The sequence below is a fragment of the Elephas maximus genome, chromosome 16, assembly GCF_024166365.1.
Source record: "Elephas maximus indicus isolate mEleMax1 chromosome 16, mEleMax1 primary haplotype, whole genome shotgun sequence".
Taxonomy (NCBI): domain Eukaryota; kingdom Metazoa; phylum Chordata; class Mammalia; order Proboscidea; family Elephantidae; genus Elephas; species Elephas maximus.
This window is the reverse complement of record NC_064834.1, coordinates 72563284-72583644: the sequence shown is the minus strand read 5'-3', so window position 1 is coordinate 72583644 and position 20361 is coordinate 72563284. Positions and strand designations below refer to the sequence as shown.

Here is a 20361-nt window from a genome sequence, read left to right as displayed (position 1 = left end):
CCACACTCTCTGAAACCATAGCCAGTCAGCGGGAGGAAATGGACCATTTGCTTATTTATTTGAAAAATCTCAGGGGAAGGGGGAAGGCAAGCTAGTTGATGGATTTTCCAAACATAGCTCATCAAGAAAAGACCTCCAAGTATATATTTCAAAGTAAGCGAGATTTTGTTTTCACAAAGGTCATTTAAAACAAAAAATGGAAAGATGATTTCAAATGAAAAGTGTCTCCTGGTAGATCTGAAAGACTTCAAAATCAGAAGTCAGCTCTGCAGCAGTTGAACCATGTACGAGTCCTTCACAATGTTTATTTGAGAAATCGTTTGCTTCACTTCTAGATCCTCTTTTTGCTCACTACTGTTTTTCCAGCATCCAACCCATCGCCAGACACACAGTAGGTGTTCAATAAATATTTGATACATGAGGTAAATGAATGGTCTACTAATAAGGAGGAACAAAAGCAATACACCTACTCCTCACTTATCGATGTCTCGTTATCTGACATTTTGCATTTACAATAGTAAAAAATCTATTTGACTACTTAGTGCATTAATGATGTATGTCTGGCAGTAACAAACAAGGTGTGAGGCGAGAGTTAACACTGGCTGTGATGGTTAAGGTTATGTGTCAACCTGGCTGGGCCATGATTCTCAATGGTTTGGCAGTTATATAACGATGTAATTTGGCAGTTATGTAATAATGTAATTAGGTAGTTACATAATGATGTAGTCATGCTCCATTTTTGTGATCTGATGTGGTATTCCTCCATTTTTGCATAACAACCTGGTCTTTGGAACTCAACCATGTTGATAAAGTGAGGAACAGGTGTATACTAAATCAACAGCTTCAAACCCTCTTAGGAATTGCTAACAGGAAGATAAAAGAAATAAAAATAAAATTCACCTAGAAGGCTGGTCCGTTTTCCACATGAGGAAGAACTTTACAAGTGTATCATACGCTATAGGGAGACCAGAAGTTTAAGCCCTCCTCTAACACAGAGGCCTGCGGATAGACACACGTAATGGTCTGTGAAGGTGAGGTGGCTGAGGCCTTCAGCTCTGTCTATTTGTTCTGCAGGACCTCATTGGGGATGGGAAGGGAGAGGTACAAATCCTAGTCCATACACATAAGAGCCCAACGAGGGCAAGGGAGACCCTCAGTGAGATGGACTGGCATGATAGCTGCAAGGATGGACTTGAACAGGTGGTAACTGTTGAGGATGATGCAGGACTGGGCAGCATTTCCTCCTCTTGTACATAAGGTCACTATGAGTAGGAATCAACTCAACAGCAGCTATCTATATCTATCTCTCTGTCTGTGTGTCTCTGCCAAGAGTCAGCCCTCTGCCACCACCGAAGCAGAGGCAGGGTACAGACTGACGACTGCTCCAGAGCAGCAATCCAGCTAAGGGGCTGAAAGTGGAAAGTAAATAACCTTGAAGGCAAAGAAAGCACCAAGAAGACTGGTGAGAACTGCAAACGCACAGGGGTGAGAGTGGAGGGCCTTTTATTTGTCATTGTGGATTGGGGGCTCCTAGGCTGGTTTCTGTGGTGTGGGGGATGCGGTGCAGCCAAGACAGTGCTGCTCTGAAGGCTGGGCCCTCTTGGTGATGGGATCCCGCTGGCCCAGCCTCATCCTCAGTGATCTCAGCCCCCTGGGCCCCCACTTACAATTTCAATTGGATCTGAAGCAGTCCCCAAGGCCATGGCCTCCAGCTCTTTCTGCGTGGACTTCTCTGGCACCTGCAAATGTGGCTCTTGGTTGGGGGCCAACCCTCGTGGGATGGGATGCTGGATTTTGGCCCCAGCATTCATAAGGGCCTCGGTCTCCTCAAAACTTGACCTGGGGGAACAAAGGGCACCTTCAGAATCTTTGCGTTGGAAATCCCTTTGAAATGAGCCAGGACACCCTGGCTGCACAACATCCCAAGACTCTGGACATCCAGGGCTGCACTCCCAAAGGGCAATGGAGCAGGTCTTTGGTGGCTAAGGGGCCTCTAGACATCACTGTGTGAGGGAGAAGCAGTCCAGTTCCAGCCTAGGGCTTGCTGACAAGGGAAGGTGGGAAGCACAGATGAAGCTGGCTAGGGGGCACAGACACCATGGGCTAAGGGGCACAGATCCCACTGGCTAAGGGGCACAGGCTCTGCAGCTAAGCAGAACATTGCAGGTGAGGGGCAGGGGGATTCTGCCTTAATCCAAAGGGCAGCCATGAACAAAATCACTGTGTCTATACCTTCGGCACGTGTGGACAGTCCGAGGGAAAGGCAGGCTGCCTTAATACTCGCAAAGCAAACTAAGTCAGAACAACGATGTGAAGGTGACCAAAGGCTCTGGGGCCTCCGACCTGGCTCATGATCCTCCCACTACGTAAGCCGTACCCTGAACACGGTGTTGGGGAGTCCGACATCCGGACGGGAGGAGACTTGACGGGGCTCTCCTGAGAAGTGTCAAACATCAGGTACAAAGCCTGCTTCTTCGGGGTGTCGTCATCATGCTGTGGAGACCCAAATCACATGTTATGGGTTGAACTGTGCCCCCCAAAAGACATATTGAGGTCCTAACCCCTCTACCTGTGAACGTGGCTCTGTCTGGAAATAGAGTTTTTCTTTCGTTATGTAAATGAGGTCATATTGTCAGATGGGTGCTAAACTCAGAGGTAAGTGAACATGGCCTCTGAGCATGGCCCCAAGAGGGCAAGGACAAGGGCCACACACTGTGCTTGGGCAGCTCTGATATGACTGACGTGGTACCTGAGTCAGGTGCATCTATGGGTAGGTTTACGTGCCCCACCTTTGGGCCCGACTGACAGCAAGCTGCGGTGTAGAAGCCACGGCCCCAACATCTACAAATGATGTAAGGAAAGATAAAGACCAGAGCAACGTGTCCTCACAAGCGCTCCCAGACACCTCAGGCCTCTGAGGGCAGCACTGAACGGCAGCAGGCAAAGCGGTCACGATCGGGAAGAAGCTCCCGGTGGCAGCAGACAGGATGTCAGCAAAGACTGCTGCCATCATAACCATTTACAATGGAAAAGGGGAGAATGAGACTCACTGCCCAAAGAGATAAGCTTCAGCTATACACAGAAAAAATTAATTTGTAGAAAACACCTAATATTATATCTTAGAAACCACCGAAAACTCTTGTTTCTTAAAACCCTTACAAGTTTTGCTTTCTCGGTCTAAGGAAGTAATGCTGCCAGGAAGCCTAACTGTATTCCATTCTTGTCTCCCTGAAAATGCTACAGGAAGTGGAACGAGTACAAGCTCCAAGCCCACCCTTTACCCTCCCATACACTCAGGATGCTGTGGCACAGCTGGCCCTCGAGTTGGAGTCTGAGCTCCCAAAGATGCTTTGCACAGGGGAGGTGGCCACTGCATTGTCATAACAAAGGCAAGGCCGGGGGAGCGAGTGTCCTGACTGGTTTGAGGCAGAAGAACTCACAGGTAAAGAGGTGCCGATTTTCTCCATATACTCAATTTCATAGGAGTTTCTGTAATCCAACTCTGCAAAGAAACAAACAGCGAGGTCAGCGCCAGAGGAAATCACAGGGAGATTTGGACCGGGAAGGGTGGGTCCTGGAACAAGGCTCAAGCTTCTTGAGAATGGACTACTGATAAAGCCAGACGGGGAGGCCCAGCTCAGCTCTTTTCCCAGGATCAGTAAACCTCTTGCTATGAACAGCCTTTGGCAGAGTCCTGAAGAAGTCAAAGGGCGTGAGCAGGCACAAGTTGGTGGACAAATATATAAGTGTTTTGCACAGAGTTCTCAGAGTGCAGTATGTACATTTTGGGTGCTGGTTTTCTCTGCAACTCTCAGTGTGCAACACATGGAATCCACCTACATCCCTGATGACATTTGGGAACTAGACCCATGGTGGTCTCTCGCTGAGAATTTAGTCCATACTCTGAAGCAAGGGAAGACCAAGAGACATTGTCCCTTCAGTGTGGCTTGTAAGGAGAAGCTTCACAAGCTGCCTGGAACATTGTCCAAAATCCTAGCAGGCCCACATGGCTGGTCACAATCGAATTTTCAGATGCAAAGACCATTAAAAGGCTCATAGGTGGAGAAATGACATATCGCAAATGGACTGGAGACTTTAAGCTGACAAGAAAATTCCAGATCCTCTCACTGGAGAGTAGAAACCCCACAGCCTACCTAGGTTACCCAAATGGTTCCATGTGGAAACCCAGGCTGGCCACACTACTGAACTCCCCCTTCCAGTAAATGGTTTCTGAGCATCCTCTATGTGTCTAGCACTGCACTGGGCACAGAGGACATGGTAGTAAACAAGACCAAAGTGGACTCTGTCCTCTCCAGGGCCACCATCTGTAGCTACTATAAGATGGTTCTTAAAAAGAGAACCAAGATGTGATATGTGACCTGCTAAGAAGCCAGCTGTGCAAGGGTATCTGCGGCAATCCACGAAGCCTGATGCGTTTATTTTCTATACAAAAATAAGTATAAATAGCAGTTCTGTTAAAACCCCTCTCCTTGTGCATATTGTTGAAAGCATCATTTAAAACATGATTCTTTAATACGAGCTTTAAAATGAACTATTTTCTGGAAGACTTTCCCAAAACCTGCTAGGGGTGTGTGGTTATGGCCAAATAAACTCAAGCACTGGAACACGTGGACACATTTTCAGGGGTCTCCAAATCTCTGCTGTAAAGCAAGCACATGCTTCTTGTAGGCATGGCCTGCTCATAGGAACAAAGATGGGTTCGGGCACTAACAGCCGAGAAGACTTCATGCTTCCTGAATGCCAACACCGTGATCGTGTGTCGCTGGGAGAGAGCAAAGACCACCGGATCACAAACCACCCCACCGGGATGGAGTTCAGAAAGGGGGTCTGTAACTGTCACATAAACTGTGCCCAGGGTTTGCCTCAACTTAAGACACAGAAGTATTTGTTTATGAAGACTTAATATCCTCCTCCTCTTAAAAATGAGAAGTAGGCAGGGGACGGTGAGGGCCAAGGTGATTTCCAGGTGATTTCCTTCTGTCTTACAGGGTTGCTATGTTTCAGAATTGATGGCATCCAACAACAGCAACATCATCAGGATAACTTCTACTCTGAGGAAACATCTTATAGAACATGGTTTTCAAATCTTGCTCGTCTGCTTTATGTTCTAAGCCTCAATGGCAGTGAAGCCCCATTCACGTTCAGCCCATTCTCAGAATTAGCAGAGGATAAGGCCAATTGTGCCAAGCAGCCTGCTGTCTTCACATCCAAACGGGAAGGCTGCTCGAGAAAGGATGAGGGTGCTTCCAGCTCAAGAGGGTCAAAGATATTTGTCATGAGTCCTGTCACTTCCAAGGGCAGGCTGCTTTTTGGTAATTATTTCATACCAGGGCATTGCACAGCGAGACGGTGCGACTGCTGTTTCCACTGAACTCTAGTTGCTAGCGCTGTGCTGGTGGTCCAGAAAGACCCCTGGGCAGAAGGCTGGGGAAGCAGGAGGTCAGACAGACTGCAGTCCCAGGATCAGGGGGGCCAGCTCACGCAAATTCTCCGCACCTATTTGCTGATCTAGAAAGCGAAGCTAAAAGTGCCTGCATTTGCAGGATAAAATAACGGGCTGGGAGGATGGGAGGGAGTAAGTTATTGTTTGAGGGGTGCTGAGTTTCCGTTTCAGGGTGAAGAAAAGTTTTGGAAACGGACAACAATGATGGTTGTACAACCTGGTGAATGTAATTAATGTCACTAAGTGTACACTTAAAAAGGGTCAAATGGCAAATTTTATGTTATATATATTCTAGCACAATAAACCCCCACGTGTCTGTCAGTTTGTCGTACTGTGGGGGCTTGTGTGTTGCTGTGATGCTGGAAGCTATGCCACCGGTATTCAGATACCAGCAGGGTCACCCATGGAGGACAGGTTTCAGCTGAGCTTCCAGACTAAGACAGACTACGAAGAAGAACCCATCAGTCTACTTCTGAAAAGCATTAGCCAGTGAAAACCTTATGAATAGCAGCAGAACATTGTCTGATATAGTGCTGGAAGGTGAGCCCCCCAGGTTGGAAGGCACTCAAAAGATGACTGGGGAAGAGCTGCCTCCTCAAAGTAGAGTCGACCTTAATGATGTGGCTGGAGTAAAGTTTTCGGGACCTTCATTTGCTGATGTGGCACGACTCAAAATGAGAAGAAACAGCTGCAAACATCCATTAATAATCAGAATGTAGAATGTACGAAGTATGAATCTAGGAAAATTGGAAATCGTCAAAAATGAAATGGAATGCATAAACATCAATATCCTAGGCATTAGTGAGCTGAAATGGACTGGTATTGGCCATTTTGAATCGGACAATCATACAGTCTACTATGCTGGGAATGACAACTTGAAGAGGAATGGTGTTGCATTCATTGTCAAAAAGAACATTTCAAGATCTATCCTGAAGTACAACGGTGTCAGTGATAGGATAATATCCATACGCCTACAAGGAAGACCAGTTAATACGACTAATATTCAAATTTAAGCACCAACTACTAGGGCCAAAGATGAAGAAACAGAAGATTTTTATCAGCTGCTGCAGTCTGAAATTGATCGAACTTGTAATCAAGATGCATTGATAATTACTGGTGATTGGAATGCAAAACTTGGAAACAAAGAAGAAGGGTCGGTAGTTGGAAAATATGGCCTTGGTGATAGAAACAATGCTGGAGATCGAATGATAGAATTTTGCAAGACCAACTATTTCTTCTTTGCAAATACCTTCTTTCACCAACATAAACAGCGACTATACACATGGACCTCGCCAGATGGAACACACAGAAATCAAATTGACTATATCTGTGGAAAGAGACGATGGAGAAGCTTGATATCATCAGTCAGAACAAGGCCAGGGGCCGACTGTGGAAGAGACCATCAATTGTTCATATGCAAGTTTAAGCTGAAACTGAAGAAAATCAGAGCAAGTCCACAAGAGCCAAAATATGACCTTGAGTACATCCCACCTGAATTTAGAGACCATCTGAAGAACATATTTGGTGCAATGAACACTAGTGACAGAAGACCAGACGAGTTGTGGAATGACATCAAGGACATCATCCATGAAGAAAGCAAGAGGTCATTGAAAAAACAGGAAAGAAAGAAAAGACCAAGATGGATGTCAGAGGAGACTCTGAAACTTGCTCTCTAACATGGAGCAGCTAAAGCAAAAGGAAGAATTGATGAAGTAAAAGAACTGAACAGAAGATTTCAAAGGGCATCTTGGGAAGACAAAGTATTATAACGACATGTGCAAAGAGCTGGAGATGGAAAACCAAAAGGGAAGAACATGCTTGGCGTTTCTCAAGCTGAAAGAACTGAAGAAAAAATTCAAACCTGGAGTTGGAATAGTGAAGGATTCTATGGGGAAAATATTAAATGATGCAGGAAGCATCAAAAGAAGGTGGAAGGAATACACGGAGTCATTATACCAAAAAGAATTAGTCGATGTTCAACTATTTCAAGAGGTGGCATATGATCAGGAACCGATGGTACTGAAGGAAGAAGTCTAAGCTGCTCTGAAGGCACTGGCGAAAAACAAGCCTCCAGGAATTGATGGACTATCAATTGAGATGTTTCAACAAACTGATGGCACACTGGAGGTGCTCACTGGTCTATGCCAAGAAATATGGAAGCCAGCTTCCTGGCCAACTGACTAGAAGAGATCCATATTTATGCCTATTCCCAAGAAAGGTGATCCAACCAAATGTGGAAATTATAGAACAATATCATTAATATCACACACAAGCAAAATTTTGCTGAAGATCATTCAAAAACGGCTGTAGCAGTATATCGACAGGGAACTGCCAGAAATTCAGGCCGGATTCAGAAGAGGACGTGGAACCAAGAATATCATTGCTGATGTCAGATGGATCCTGGCTGAAAGCAGAGAATACCAGAAGGATGTTTACCTGTGTTTTATTGACTATGCAAAGGCATTCGACTGTGTGGATCATAACAAATTATGGATAACATTGCGAAGAATGGGAATTCCAGAACATTTAATTGTGCTCACGGGGAACCTTTACATAGATCAAGAGGCAGTTGTTCGGACAGAAAAGGGGATATTGATTGGTTTAAAGTCAGGAAAGGTGTGAGTCAGGGTTGTATTCTTTCACCATAGCTATTCAATCTGTATGCTGAGCAAATAATACGAGAAGCTGGACTATATGAAGAACGGGGCATTGGGACTGGAGGAAGACTCATTAACAACTTCCGTTATGCAGATGACACAACCTTGCTTGCTGAAAGTGAAGAGGGTTTGAAGCACTCACTAATGAACATCAAAGATCACAGCCTTCAGTATGGATTGTACCTCAACATAAAGAAAACAAAAATCCTCACAACTGGACCAATGAGCAACATCATGATAAGTGGAGAAAAGACTGAAGTTGTCAAGGATTTCATTTTACTTGGATCCACAATCAACAGCCATGGAAGCAGCAGTCAAGAAATCAAAAGACGCATTGCATTGGGCAAATCTGCTGCAAAGGACCTCTTTAAAGTGTTGAAGAGCGAAGATGTCACCTTCAAGACTAAGGTGCGCCTGACCCAAGCCATGGTATTTTCAATCCCACCATACGCATGTGAAAGCTGGACAATGAACAAGGAAGACTGAAGAAGAACTGACGCCTTTGAATGGTGGTGTTGGCAAAGAATATTGAATATACCATGGACTGCCAAAAGAATCAACAAATCTGTCTTAGAAGAAGTACAACCAGGACGCTCCTTAGAAGCAAGTATGGCGAGACTGCATCTTACATACTTGGGACGTGTTGTCAGGAGGGATCAGTCCCTGGAGAAGGACATCATGCTTGGCAGAGCACAGGGTCAGAGGAAAAGAGGAAGACCCTCAACGAGGTGTCCTGACACAGTGGCTGCAACAATGAGCTCAAGCATAGCAAGGATTTTAAGGATGGCTCAGGACTGGGCAGTGTTTTGTTCTGTTGTGCATAGGGTCGCTATGAGTTGGAACTGACTCGACAGCACCTAACAACAACAAGAACATCACAATAAAAAATTAACTGAAATAATGTATAATAAAAGCCCTGCAGTGTGTAATACAAAAGTAAGGGATTGTGATGAGATATATTATTGCTCATTGCTAGTATTTCCGTAACTCCTAACATATGTGATGAGGGAGAGAAGAGTGGGGAGCACAGCCCTCTGGTAGGAGATGAGGCAGCTCCCAACTTCCTCACCATCTTCCCTCTCAAGGGCTGAAGTGTGACAGCGATGGAGTCCATCATCAAAGAGCCAATGAGTTCGAGAAGGACACCACCCCTCTGTCCGACGCAGGAAGAAGGGTGTGGTGTAGCTGTGTGTTAAGTAAAACAGGAACCCTGGCTGACCATCAAGGGACAATCCAGACGTGCAAACTAAAAACTCTTCTCTCCCTGAGTCTCTTGGAGCAGAGCTGGGAGGGCTCAGAGGCTGGGGAGCCCAGTGGTTCCTAATCTGTTCATCCCCAGGGGCCTCATGGATTACATGTTCTCCCACGGCACGGTGTTTCAAAAGACTGTGCCACAAAGGGCATTTACTAAGCCATCATTCAAAGAAAAATATTTACAATCATCCATCAGAGTTCTTAATCAGTGGGAGGTGATCCATGCTACCACAGTAAGTTGATATAATTACAGCCCAAACGTGGTATTTTAATTACCCGGGCATCTTCCTCTGTAGTTCTACTTAGGCTTTTGGAAATATTAAAGACAACTTGAGGCTCTTCATCACTGTTCTGGAGGGCCCAGGGAGGGAAGCGCTGAGTGGATTCAACAGTCTCATTTTACAGATGAGGAAAGGAAGCCTGTCTGATGTCCATGTGTGGGCAGAAGGATGGCTGTTAGAGTTAGGCCAACCAGATTTTCATGGATTAGCCACGCGACACTGTGCAAGTCACTTAACCACTCAAAGCCTGCTTCTTCCATCTTAACATGGGGAATTGGAGGGATCCTTCTCTGCAGAGCTGGGAGGATGGAATGAAATAATGTATGGAAGACACTGTGCACAGCACCTAGCTCAAACTCAGTGTCCCACGAATGACAGCTCCTGCCTTACTGTTATCTACAGAGTGAACATCATAGTAAATAAGTGTCCATATGGTAATTGTTATTTCCAGCCCAACGTTTCATTTTTCTGTGGTTTGTGACTTCAGTGTAAGAAAATCTCCGATCACAGCTTTGGCCCTGGCCAGTTCCACTCCAACGATGACATCAACGCACCCGCGTATCTGCCTGGGGCTGCTGGACTTGACCTCACCAAGGTTAACAGGAAGGATGATCTGCTAAGAGGGCTCTGCATCCAGCTTCCCCCGGGGGGCTGGAGGGAACCAGAGCGTATCAGGGGGGTGGAGGAGCACCTTGTAAAACTGCAACTCTTCTGTATCCACATGGATAATGACCTGCCAGCTGTAATTATGGTAGTGACTTCCTAAATTGTCACAACCACTTTCTAAGGAGGCAGGCTTAAAAGAGCTTTATTCCAAACGTATATATTTACCAGTTGGTTGGATTTTGCAGAAAACGAACAACTGCCACATATGACAGAGAACTAGTGAATCACTTGTTTTAGTACCTTGTTGTTGTTGGGTGCCATTTGGTGGATTCCAACTCATAGTGAACTCATGTGACAGAGCAGAACTGCCCCACAGGAGTTTTTATTGTTGTTGTTCTTAAATCTTATTTATTTTATTGTTGTTATTGAGAAGATACACAGTAAAACATACCCCAATTTCTACATGTACGATTCAGTGACACTGATTACATTCTTCAGGTTCTCCTCCTCCTTTTCTGAGTTGTTCCTCTCTCATTAACATAAACTCACTGTCCCCTGAGGTTCCTATCTAGTCTTTTGAGTTGCTGTTGTCACTTTGATCCCATACAGATAGTTCTTAAAAGAGCATAATGCTCAAGGCAGACATTTTTTACTAATTAAGCTAAACTATTGTTTCATTTTAAGATTTCAGGGGATACTTTCGGTTTAAGGTTTAAAGATTATCTCAGAGGAGCAGTTTCAGGGGTTTGTTCAGCCTCTGTGGCTCCAGACAGCCTGGAGTCTGCGAGAATTTGAAATTCTGTTCTGCCTTTTTCCCATTTTGATCAGACTTCTTCCGTAGAATCTTTGATCCAAATGTTCAATAATGGTAGCCAAATACCATCCATTTCTTCTGGTCTCATGGTAAAGGAGGCAGTTGTTCATGGAGGCAATTAGCCACACATTCCATATCCTCCTTCTATTCCTGACTCTTCCTTTCTCTGCTGCTCCAGACAAACAGAGACCAACTGTTGTGCCTTGGATGGCTACTTGCAAGCTTTTGAGACCCCAGGCGCTACATGGCGAACTAGGAGGCAGAGCAGAAGCACTAAACACATTATTAGGCCAATTAACTGGGATGTCCCTTGAAACCATGACCCTAAACCTCCAAACCAGGAGCCAAATTCCATGAGGTATTTGGCTGTACATAAACAGCCTCAACAGGTACTCTTTTTTTTTTTGTTATTGTTGTTGTTGTAAATATGTCTATCGCACTTTTGCCAATTTAACTTTTTACAGGTATACAACTTATTGACAGCACTTAAAATAACCGGCTGTTTAACCCTACCCTTAATCAATGTGATTTTCATCACCATAAACCAAAACTCAGTGCTCCATAAGAAATAAAATCCCCTTCCTGCCTCCCTCCACCTCTGTCTGGTAACTGCTAATAACCTTTTGTCTCTATACATCTGTCTTTTCTTGTCTTTTTATACAAGTGAGGGCATATAGTATTTGTCCTTTTGTGATTAGCTTATTTGGTTCAGCATAATGTCTTCAAGCTCCATCCGTACTGTAGCATGTACCGAGACTTCATGGCCACTACTGGATCAACACTCTTCCGTTGTATGTTTGTACCGCGTTTTGTTTATCCGTTCACCTGCTCACGGGCATTTAGGTTGTGTCCACCTTCTGGCTGTGGTGTGTAGGGCTCCAGTCCCATAGGTTTTCTTGGCTGTAATCTTTATAGAAGTGGACTGCCACGTCTTTCTCCTATGGAGCTGCTGGGTGTGTTTGAACCTCTAACCTGTTTGTTTTTTTTTATTGTGCTTTAGATAAAGGTTTACAGGACAAATTAGTTTCTCATTAAACAATTAATACACACATTGTTTTGTGGCATTGGTTGCCTACCCCGCGACATACCAATACCTCCCCTTCTCAACCTCGGGTTCCCCATTTCCATTTGTCCAGCTTTCCTGTCCTCTCCTACCTTCTCGTCTTTGCCCCTGGGCTGGTGTGCCCATTTGGTCTCCTATACTTGGTTGACCCACGTTTTTATTGTTTATTTTATGGGTCTGTCTAATCTGCGGGTGAAGGTGAACCTCAGGAGTGACTTCAGTACTAAGCTAGAACACTGTGTGGGGGCCACACGGGCAGGGTCTCTCCAGTCTCTGTCAGACGTCGGTCTGGCCTTTAACCTCTAACCTTTCAGTTAGCAGCTGAGCATTTAACTGTTGCACCACCAGGGCTCCTTAGTAAAACGTTAAAGATGAACAAATAGATGCTACCGCTGAATGAGGCAACTATCAGCTCAAAAAGGACCATTAGGGTTTTAATATTCTCTAAGATAAAAAAAAAAAAATCCCTTTGGTTCCCGAAGATAAAACCATACACACGCACCCCCTAAAACCCTTGGATTCTTACGACAATGGTAAGCCCAGGTTGGTTTCTACGTGCGTTCCGGACGTTTAGAAGTTCCTTATCAATCCTCAAGGGGCATGAACCAGGAGGAGACCACAGGTGCCATCTAACGGGCCGTGGCCACAGCTTGTGCTCAGTGTCCCCTGCTGTCTCTGGGATATAAAGGACATAAAACATCTCCCTGGACGTCACACGCAGGCGAGGCCCAGGAAACGCCTGGATGTTGCAAAAGTGAACCTGACTGAGTTCACACTAGGCTATTCGCGCGCCTGACCTTGTATTTCATTCATCTCACAAATCTTTCTTTCCCCTGCTATGCTCAGGGTAAGGAGACCGGATGGCACAATAGTTAAGTGCTCAGCTCCTAACTGAAAGGTGGGCAGTTCAAACCACCAGCCGTTCTGCGGGAGAAAAGATCTGGTGATCTGCTCCCATAAAGATTACAGCCTAGGAAACCCTGTGGGGCAGTTCTACTCTGTCACATGGGGTCACTGTAAGTCGAAATCAACTTGACGGCACTTAGCAACAACAACAACAATATTCAGGCTGCTGAGGAGAAAACATGATGAAGCAGACAGTCCTAGTAGGAGAGCAGAAAGTGCACACAGTCTGGTAGGGAATCCAGAAGTGCACACAGTCCAGAGGGAATCCAGAAGTGCACACAGTCCAGAGGGAATCTACAAGTGCGCACAGTCCAGAGGGAGTCTAGACGTGCACACAGTCCAGTAGGGAAGCAGGAAGTACACAGTCTAGTAGGGGATCTGGAAGTGCACAGAGTCCAGTAGGAAATCTAGAAGTGCACACAGCCCAGAGGGAATCTAGAAGTACACACAGTCCAGAGGGAATCTAGAAGTGCACACAGTCCAGAGGGAATCTGGAAGTGCACACAGTCCAGAGGGAATCTAGAGGTGCACACAGTCCACGGGGAATCTGGAAGTGCACACAGTCCAGAGGGACTCTAGAAGCGCACACAGTCCAGAGGGACTCTAGAAGTGCACACAGTCCAGCAGGGAAGTAGGAAGTGTGTAGAGTCTACTAGGGAACCTAGAAGTGCACACAGTCCAGCAAGGAAGCAGGAAGTGCACACATATCATCCCGGTGGTGGTAAGTGCCCCCAGGGCAGCCCATATCAAGCACTAAGGGCAGGCGCAACAGCGCCATGACATCCAAGGAAAGGCTAGGAGGGGGCAGGACTTAAACAGGCGAGGCGGAGGTGAGAGATGGCAAAGAGGAGGCCGTCCCAGTGGGGGCCAGCAGCAGCCACTGCAGAGGCAGCCAGGTGAGGGGCAGCCCTGGGGACAAGGATGTGTTTCTGTCTGGTTGAAGCATGTGGCTCAGGTGTGGATGCAGAAGAAAGTGGGGATTGAAGGGAGGCTGAGGCCAGGTTTCAGGGCCCCTGGTGTCAGGTCTCAGTGAGGTGGCACTGTTAAACCTCCCCAGTCCCAAGGCAGAGGGCCAGTGTGACAGCCAACCAAAAGGCTCCACTTAGCAGAAAACAAGTCCATGTATACATAACTTGGATGGTCTTTTCATGGCCAAGTGCTAAGAAGACAGCTTTGTGTAGTGGAAGATAAGTGTCAAAATCCCAAAACCATGAACTAGGTCCCCCCATAAAGATCCCTGGTGCTCTTCAGAGATTGCATGGAGCACAAAACAAACTGCCAAGAGGCCTGACCGCGGGTCAGGCTGGAGTGGAAGCCTCTGGGTTACAACTAAAGTTCCCTGCACCCCAGTTACACCAGCACTTGTGTCAGAGGGGACAGTGAAGCTGATTACTGGAGACCTTGGTCCTTATTAGGAGCGCGGAAGTGGAGATAAGACTTACATGGATGCTCTTCCGCATACTGATTTCTACTGAAGTTTAAAAATTCATATAAATCAAGATCTTGGGAAGGCAAATTTAAAATCATCATAAAAGCCCAGAGTGTTGGGACGAATGGCTGTGAAATGGCGTGGCGGGGCATCTGAACCTCCTCTAACTTCACAAAGGGGAAGAGTCATTATCAGCATCAGTAGCCCACAGCTGACTCCCGTGAGGCTGAGATCAGACATGCCTCCACCCTCCAACCTTTTTACCAATTCTGACACCATCTTCTCTGCTGGGTTCGATCATTTGTTGCAATGGCCATAGGACTCACAGACCACGCTCACAGTTATGGGGCTTGTTAGGGAAGTAACAGGTTACAATTCAGGATCGGGAACAACTCAGGATACAGTTGTTTGATCAGGACAGCCTCTTCTCAGCAGTGCTCACAGGCAGGCCTCTCTCTAGCCCTCAGCCTCTCGGCCCAGCCTCTGTCCTGCTGGGGCAAGTGTTACAAAGCTCTTTAGCATCGTAATAAGTGCCTGGAGGCACCCCACTCCACCAGGATGCCGCCTGCCCGAAGGCACTCAGCTCTCTCGCTGTACAGATCTGTTGAGTGCCCAGAGGCACCTCACTCTGCCAGCCAGCCTCCCGCCTGAAGGAGCTCAGCTTTCACACTCTGTAAGCCCACCACACCGTCTCCTGCTGGTCTCCTGGTTCCACTGCCACTGCTTCTCTGCTGCTAGTTCTCACAGTCTTGCTGTCTTTGGTGTTCCAGCTCTCTCTCTCTCTATCCTGAATCTAGGAGGGTCTCAGTGCAAGGATCCTGGGTCCAAAGGACGTGCTCCACTCCCGTCTCTTCTTCGTGGTAGTCAGGTTCCTCTCTGCTCTGGGATTGGCTTCTCTTTTAAGCCTAGCGGGATGGCAAAACTGATAAAGCCCCTTGTTTGGGTTCCATACACCTTATTTGCATGGTCCCACCCCTACATGGTGCCACACACCTTATTTACATTATTAGCAAGCTATCCAATCTCCTTGGTGGGCTATAAGCACCTCATTTGCTTAGTCCCACCAACTCATTTGGTGGGGTTTACAAAAACTATGGCTAGAAGGGCCATATTAAGTTAATTCACTGCATCGCAGGCCACCCCCTGGCTCTCTAGCCATTGGACCATTCATACTTGAAGGATTAACTTCCCCTTCCCAATCATTTTATGAGTCCAAAACAGTCATTGACAACTAGTCCTTCAGTAGGGCAGAGTCCTCAGGGTGAGGTTACTCAGGTACCAGCGATTCAGGTCTACTGCAGGTATCCATCTGATCTGGTCAGGTTCTCCAAAAGTTGTCTGGGCTTCACCCTCTCTGGCCTCTGATGAAGTTTATCTGAGAGAAGATTATTTCCTTGCTCTGAGCCTCACGAGGTATCACATAGCAAAACCTTTACAGCACTTTACGTTTGGCCACTGTACTTGAGTCCAGCAGTGCCTCCCCCTTAGCCCACTCTCTCACAGTTACAGGCTCTACAGTCACAGTTTACAATCACAATTAACCCTGTTAACAATCAACACTCACAACTAAATCATAATCCCATCAGCTTCTTCCCCCACCATCTCTTCCCCACACCCATCAGGAAAAGAAGAAACTATTCAGTGGGGGTCCTCCCTTGTCCCCCGCATTTTGAGTGTAAGCACACTCACGAAAGCTTGTAAGCCAGCCACTTCATGCCTTTATCTCCTTCCATTTTAGACAGTCAATGTTTGAGTTACCCGTCCCTATCACACCAGTACTCTGAGGAGACAAGTGTGTTCCTTGATTTGAAGAATCTTCTGTTTCAGTCAGAGCTTTTAGCATCTGTATCCATAAGCAAGGTCCACTCCAGAGCAAGCCATCAAATTGCAGCAATCTACACCAGTTCACAGTGTCAAACATCTTTTTCTTCATTCAATCAGGTTTTGGTCAGCTCAACCCTAGCCATCCATGCTAGGTCAATGGGTACCAACTGTAGGCTCGGGAGTTCATACACTTTCCTGCACTTCAGACCAGCCAGCCATTTCTCTCTTTCATCCCTAGCCTCTGTGGGCTAGCCAGTGGGTACCAATGGAAAATTTCCAAACTCAGCCCGTTTCTTCATTGCTGCATCTCTCCCACTTCCACACATGGAGTGGACGCAGGTGGTCACCACAAGCAAGTATACCAGGCTGTCTGCTTGCCAGCTGCCTTTAACTTCCAGTCCTGGAAGGGGCATCTTCTGATGGGCACTGACTTTCCTGCCTGGATGCATCCAAAGGCAATCCACTTGCTCAAAATTCAAAAAGCAAAACAGTAATTTTTTTTTTCTACAGGTCCTTTCTTCAAATGCAAATTCCTTCCCCTCCCAGTAGTGCTGGGTAGGTCTGTATGTCTTTTCAAATGCAAATTTCCTGACTCAGGAGGTTTTGGGTAGAGCAAAGGTTTTCTACCTAAACCCACAATATTCTACACACAGGGCTACTGGATTCAAACCAACAGCCTGTGTTTCCTTCTGGCACATCCTAGTTCCCCTGTTAGCATATTCAATCAAGTATTGGCTGAAGGCTGAGCTATACACTTTATGATACCCAATCTTCACGTCCATCATCATGGAGGTCTGTTTTACAAGACTAGGTAGGAGAAACATTCGATATCCACAGTACACTCAGATAAACACATGACCTTTTTAAAACATTCCAGTCCCATCTTCTCTTCTCCACACATTGACTATCTTGCCATTCACGTTCACACGGCCTAAGGCCTCTGGCAAGTGGAACCAGAAGACCCTGGCCCCTCTATCGATCAACTTGTTTAACTGGCCTGGGGCAAAAGGCCAGGTGTGGCTTTTCTCCCCTCAGCTACAGCAGAACATCTCTTACTTTCCTTTCAGCCACTACAGGAAACAACCAAAGTAACCATCCAAGAACCAAAAGTTTCACTTTCCACGCCCCTTCATTCTTCCTCTTACAAAGTTCCATGCTTCCCTGAGTCTGGAGTCATTGCCACGATCCTAACACCAACCGTAAAATTGGCCTGGTGGGGGTGGCTGACCTCCTCTAACTTCTAAAGCGAAGGCCATTATCAATGTCAACAGCCCAAGGCTGACTGCTATGAGGCAGACATCAGACATGCCCCCACACTCCAATCTTCATAGGAATTCTGACATCCTGTCTCTCCCACTCACTCTCTACTTCTCTGCTGGGTTTGATACATTGTTGCAAGGGCCACACAGAACTCACCGACCATATTCACAGTTACCCAGTTTATTAGGGAAGTAATAGGTTACAGTTCTGGATCAGGAAGGACTCAGGATTCAGTTTTTTTGTCAGGATGGCCTCTTTTCAGCTGTGCTGGCAGGTAGGCCTCTCTCTGGCCCTCAGCTCCTTGGCCCGGCCTCTGCCCTGCTGGGGCAAGAGTTACAAAGCTCTTTAGCTCCACTAATAAGTGCCCAGAGGCAATCCACTCTGCCAGGAAGCCTCCTACCTGAAGGCACTCAGCTCTCTCACTCTGCTCTGTGGGTCAGCTCCATCAAGTGCCCTGAGGCACCCTACTCTGCAGCAAGCCTCCTGCCCAAAGGTGCTCAGCTTTCTCACTCCATGGGCAGGAAGCCCACTGCACCGTCTCCTGCCATTCTCCAGGTTCTCCACCTCTGCTGCCACTTCTTACCGTCTTGCCATCTCCAGTGTTACAGCTCTCTCTCTCTCTGGCTGCTGGGTCTAGGAGGGTCTCACCACAGGGATCCTGAGTCCAAACGATGCACTCTGCTCCTGTCTCTTCTTCTTGGTGGTACCTCTGGGATTGGCTCTTTTAAGCTTAGCAGGATGGAAAACTGACCAATCCCCTCATTAGGGTTCTATACACCTTCTTTGCGTGGGCCCACCCCCCACAACGGTGCCATGTACCTTATTTACATTATTAGGAAGATATCCAATCCCCTTGGTGGACTACAAAGCACCTCATTTGCATACCCCACCCAGTCATTTGGTGGGAATTATAAACACTATGGCTAGAAGGACCATATTAAGTATTTCGCTGCACCGCACTGGCTCAATATAGGACCCACAAGCTTCACAGAGGAGGTCAGTGGAGGAAGGTGTTTCATGGATGGGAACACAGAGCACCATCAAATGAGGGAAAAAGCATTAACCTGTCATAAGAAAGGCTCTAGCTGCTCTCCTAATAGCTTCCCAAACAAGAAAGGAAGTATGGAAGGCAATATACAAATTCAAAAAATCTAGTGGAATAATTTCTTTAAAATCTTAACTCACCTACTCATGCTGAGCTGACTTAAAATATGTAAAATTTCCAAACCAGACAGAAAGCTGAAACTGAATAAGTATAAGAGGAAGGAAGAGATTAATGAAATAACCAAGGTGCCGGGAGCCCATGACTAAGGAATCAGGCCCTCATTTCCAAGTCTAGGGTGAGCCTCTGGTTTGGGGCTGGACAGGATGTCTAATCACATTGTCTGATTGTTCTCTTAGGCCTATGGACAATGGGACCACCAAGAGACCCCCTGGTAGCTTGACCTAGGGGTGAGAAAGTCTGACTTGAATGATGTTCCCTTGGAGTTGTGTTTTTCAAAACTACAAAGGGACATAAGCCATACAGACAAGAACAAGCAAAGCTCAAGTGAGTCACCAAGACCTGCCATTAGCGGGTGCTGTGCTGGGCTGTTAGCAGGGTCTTGGGTTCAAGTCTCAGGTTGTTCTAAAAGGCAACCTTAGCTAGTTTCCAGTCTATCTGGAAACTAGCACAGTTACCTGGTTTAGGAGTTTCTCTCCTGGCCTTTTGCTTCCTAGGGACAGTGTTCTCCAGGGCAGGCTGGGGTCCCAGCTGGCCACCGAGTTGCTTACCCTCTGTGGGTGAACTGAACTTGGACTCGTTGACGAAAGTGGACAGGTCCGAGGGCTGTGGGTAGTCCTGCTTGTCGGCTTCCAGGTCCACAGTCATGCATGCCCACTTCTGGCTGGTGACTGCCAGCTTTTCTTCATCGGTTGCATGGACCACCGCTGAGATCACCGGTGGGCTTTCTGGGGTCACTGCTGGAGTGGGTTCCTGCAAGGAAAAGGGAAGCAGTCTCTCCTTTCATTCGTCTCCCCATCAGAAACCCACCCACCCCAGAGTTCAGGGACCATTAGCCTGGAGAAGTCCCAGTCAACATTTGTTCATCTTCTTCTCGGCCTCTGCTCCCAAGGGTCCCTCAAGGAAACAGTCTTACCTCTATGGGTTCCCATTTCTGATGGTTTGTTTTGAGGTGATCATGGGTATAAGAGAAAATCAGGATTTTGCATCTTGAATATTTGAGATATTCCTGCTCATTCACTTTGAGAAAGATATGGAAGCGGTCCTTTTACTGCTACCACTGCTACGTTCTGCTTACACTGTGCTTCAGGGCCTGCATGTCAATACCTTCAGTATCACCTGATGTCTTCCACCCGCCCTTGGAGGTGAAGAAAGGTGGTCTTACCTCCATTTCCCCAGGAGGGTGTGGAGCTGAGGAAGAGTGGGAGCCCAGAAGTGATTGGGACTCAAGCCCCCTACTCCTAGCACGTGGCTCCTCTTTCCGCAGCCCCTGCTCTGGCCAGGCTATGCTGGGTGGGCTTTGTGGCTGGACTGCGTTGGAGTGGGGGAAGGGGGTTTGCTTGTTTTATGACCCACAAATAGCCCTGAATGGCCGGCATACATGCTTGTGGATGACCTTCCTTGGTCTGTAAACAGGGCAGAATAAATGGCATACATTTGGTAGGGAAACTAGCAAGAAGGAGACAGGGGCCATATATTAAAAAAGAGCCCCAGCTCCTACTTCTTTACGGGATGGGTTGTCCCACCTTGCCACTTGGATTTTGGTTGCACACATTCAGCCCTAGCTCTGGGCATGCATTT

The 20361-nt window shown here is 46.8% G+C and overlaps 1 protein-coding gene across 13 annotated transcripts in view; it reads right to left on the bottom strand.

The window, feature by feature from the left end:
• The window catches only part of TACC2 (transforming acidic coiled-coil containing protein 2), a 264177-nt gene that overhangs the window by 22689 nt on the left and 221127 nt on the right, over nucleotides 1-20361 (bottom strand). For all 13 annotated transcript variants that reach the window (XM_049855746.1, XM_049855751.1, XM_049855752.1 and 10 more), the window contains 4 exons: nucleotides 19332-19533; nucleotides 3441-3502; nucleotides 2378-2493; nucleotides 1668-1839 (listed from right to left, as the gene is read on the bottom strand). In XM_049855746.1, coding sequence (XP_049711703.1) covers nucleotides 1668-1839; nucleotides 2378-2493; nucleotides 3441-3502; nucleotides 19332-19533 — 552 coding nt within the window. The remainder of the gene's footprint in view (nucleotides 1-1667; nucleotides 1840-2377; nucleotides 2494-3440; nucleotides 3503-19331; nucleotides 19534-20361) is intronic.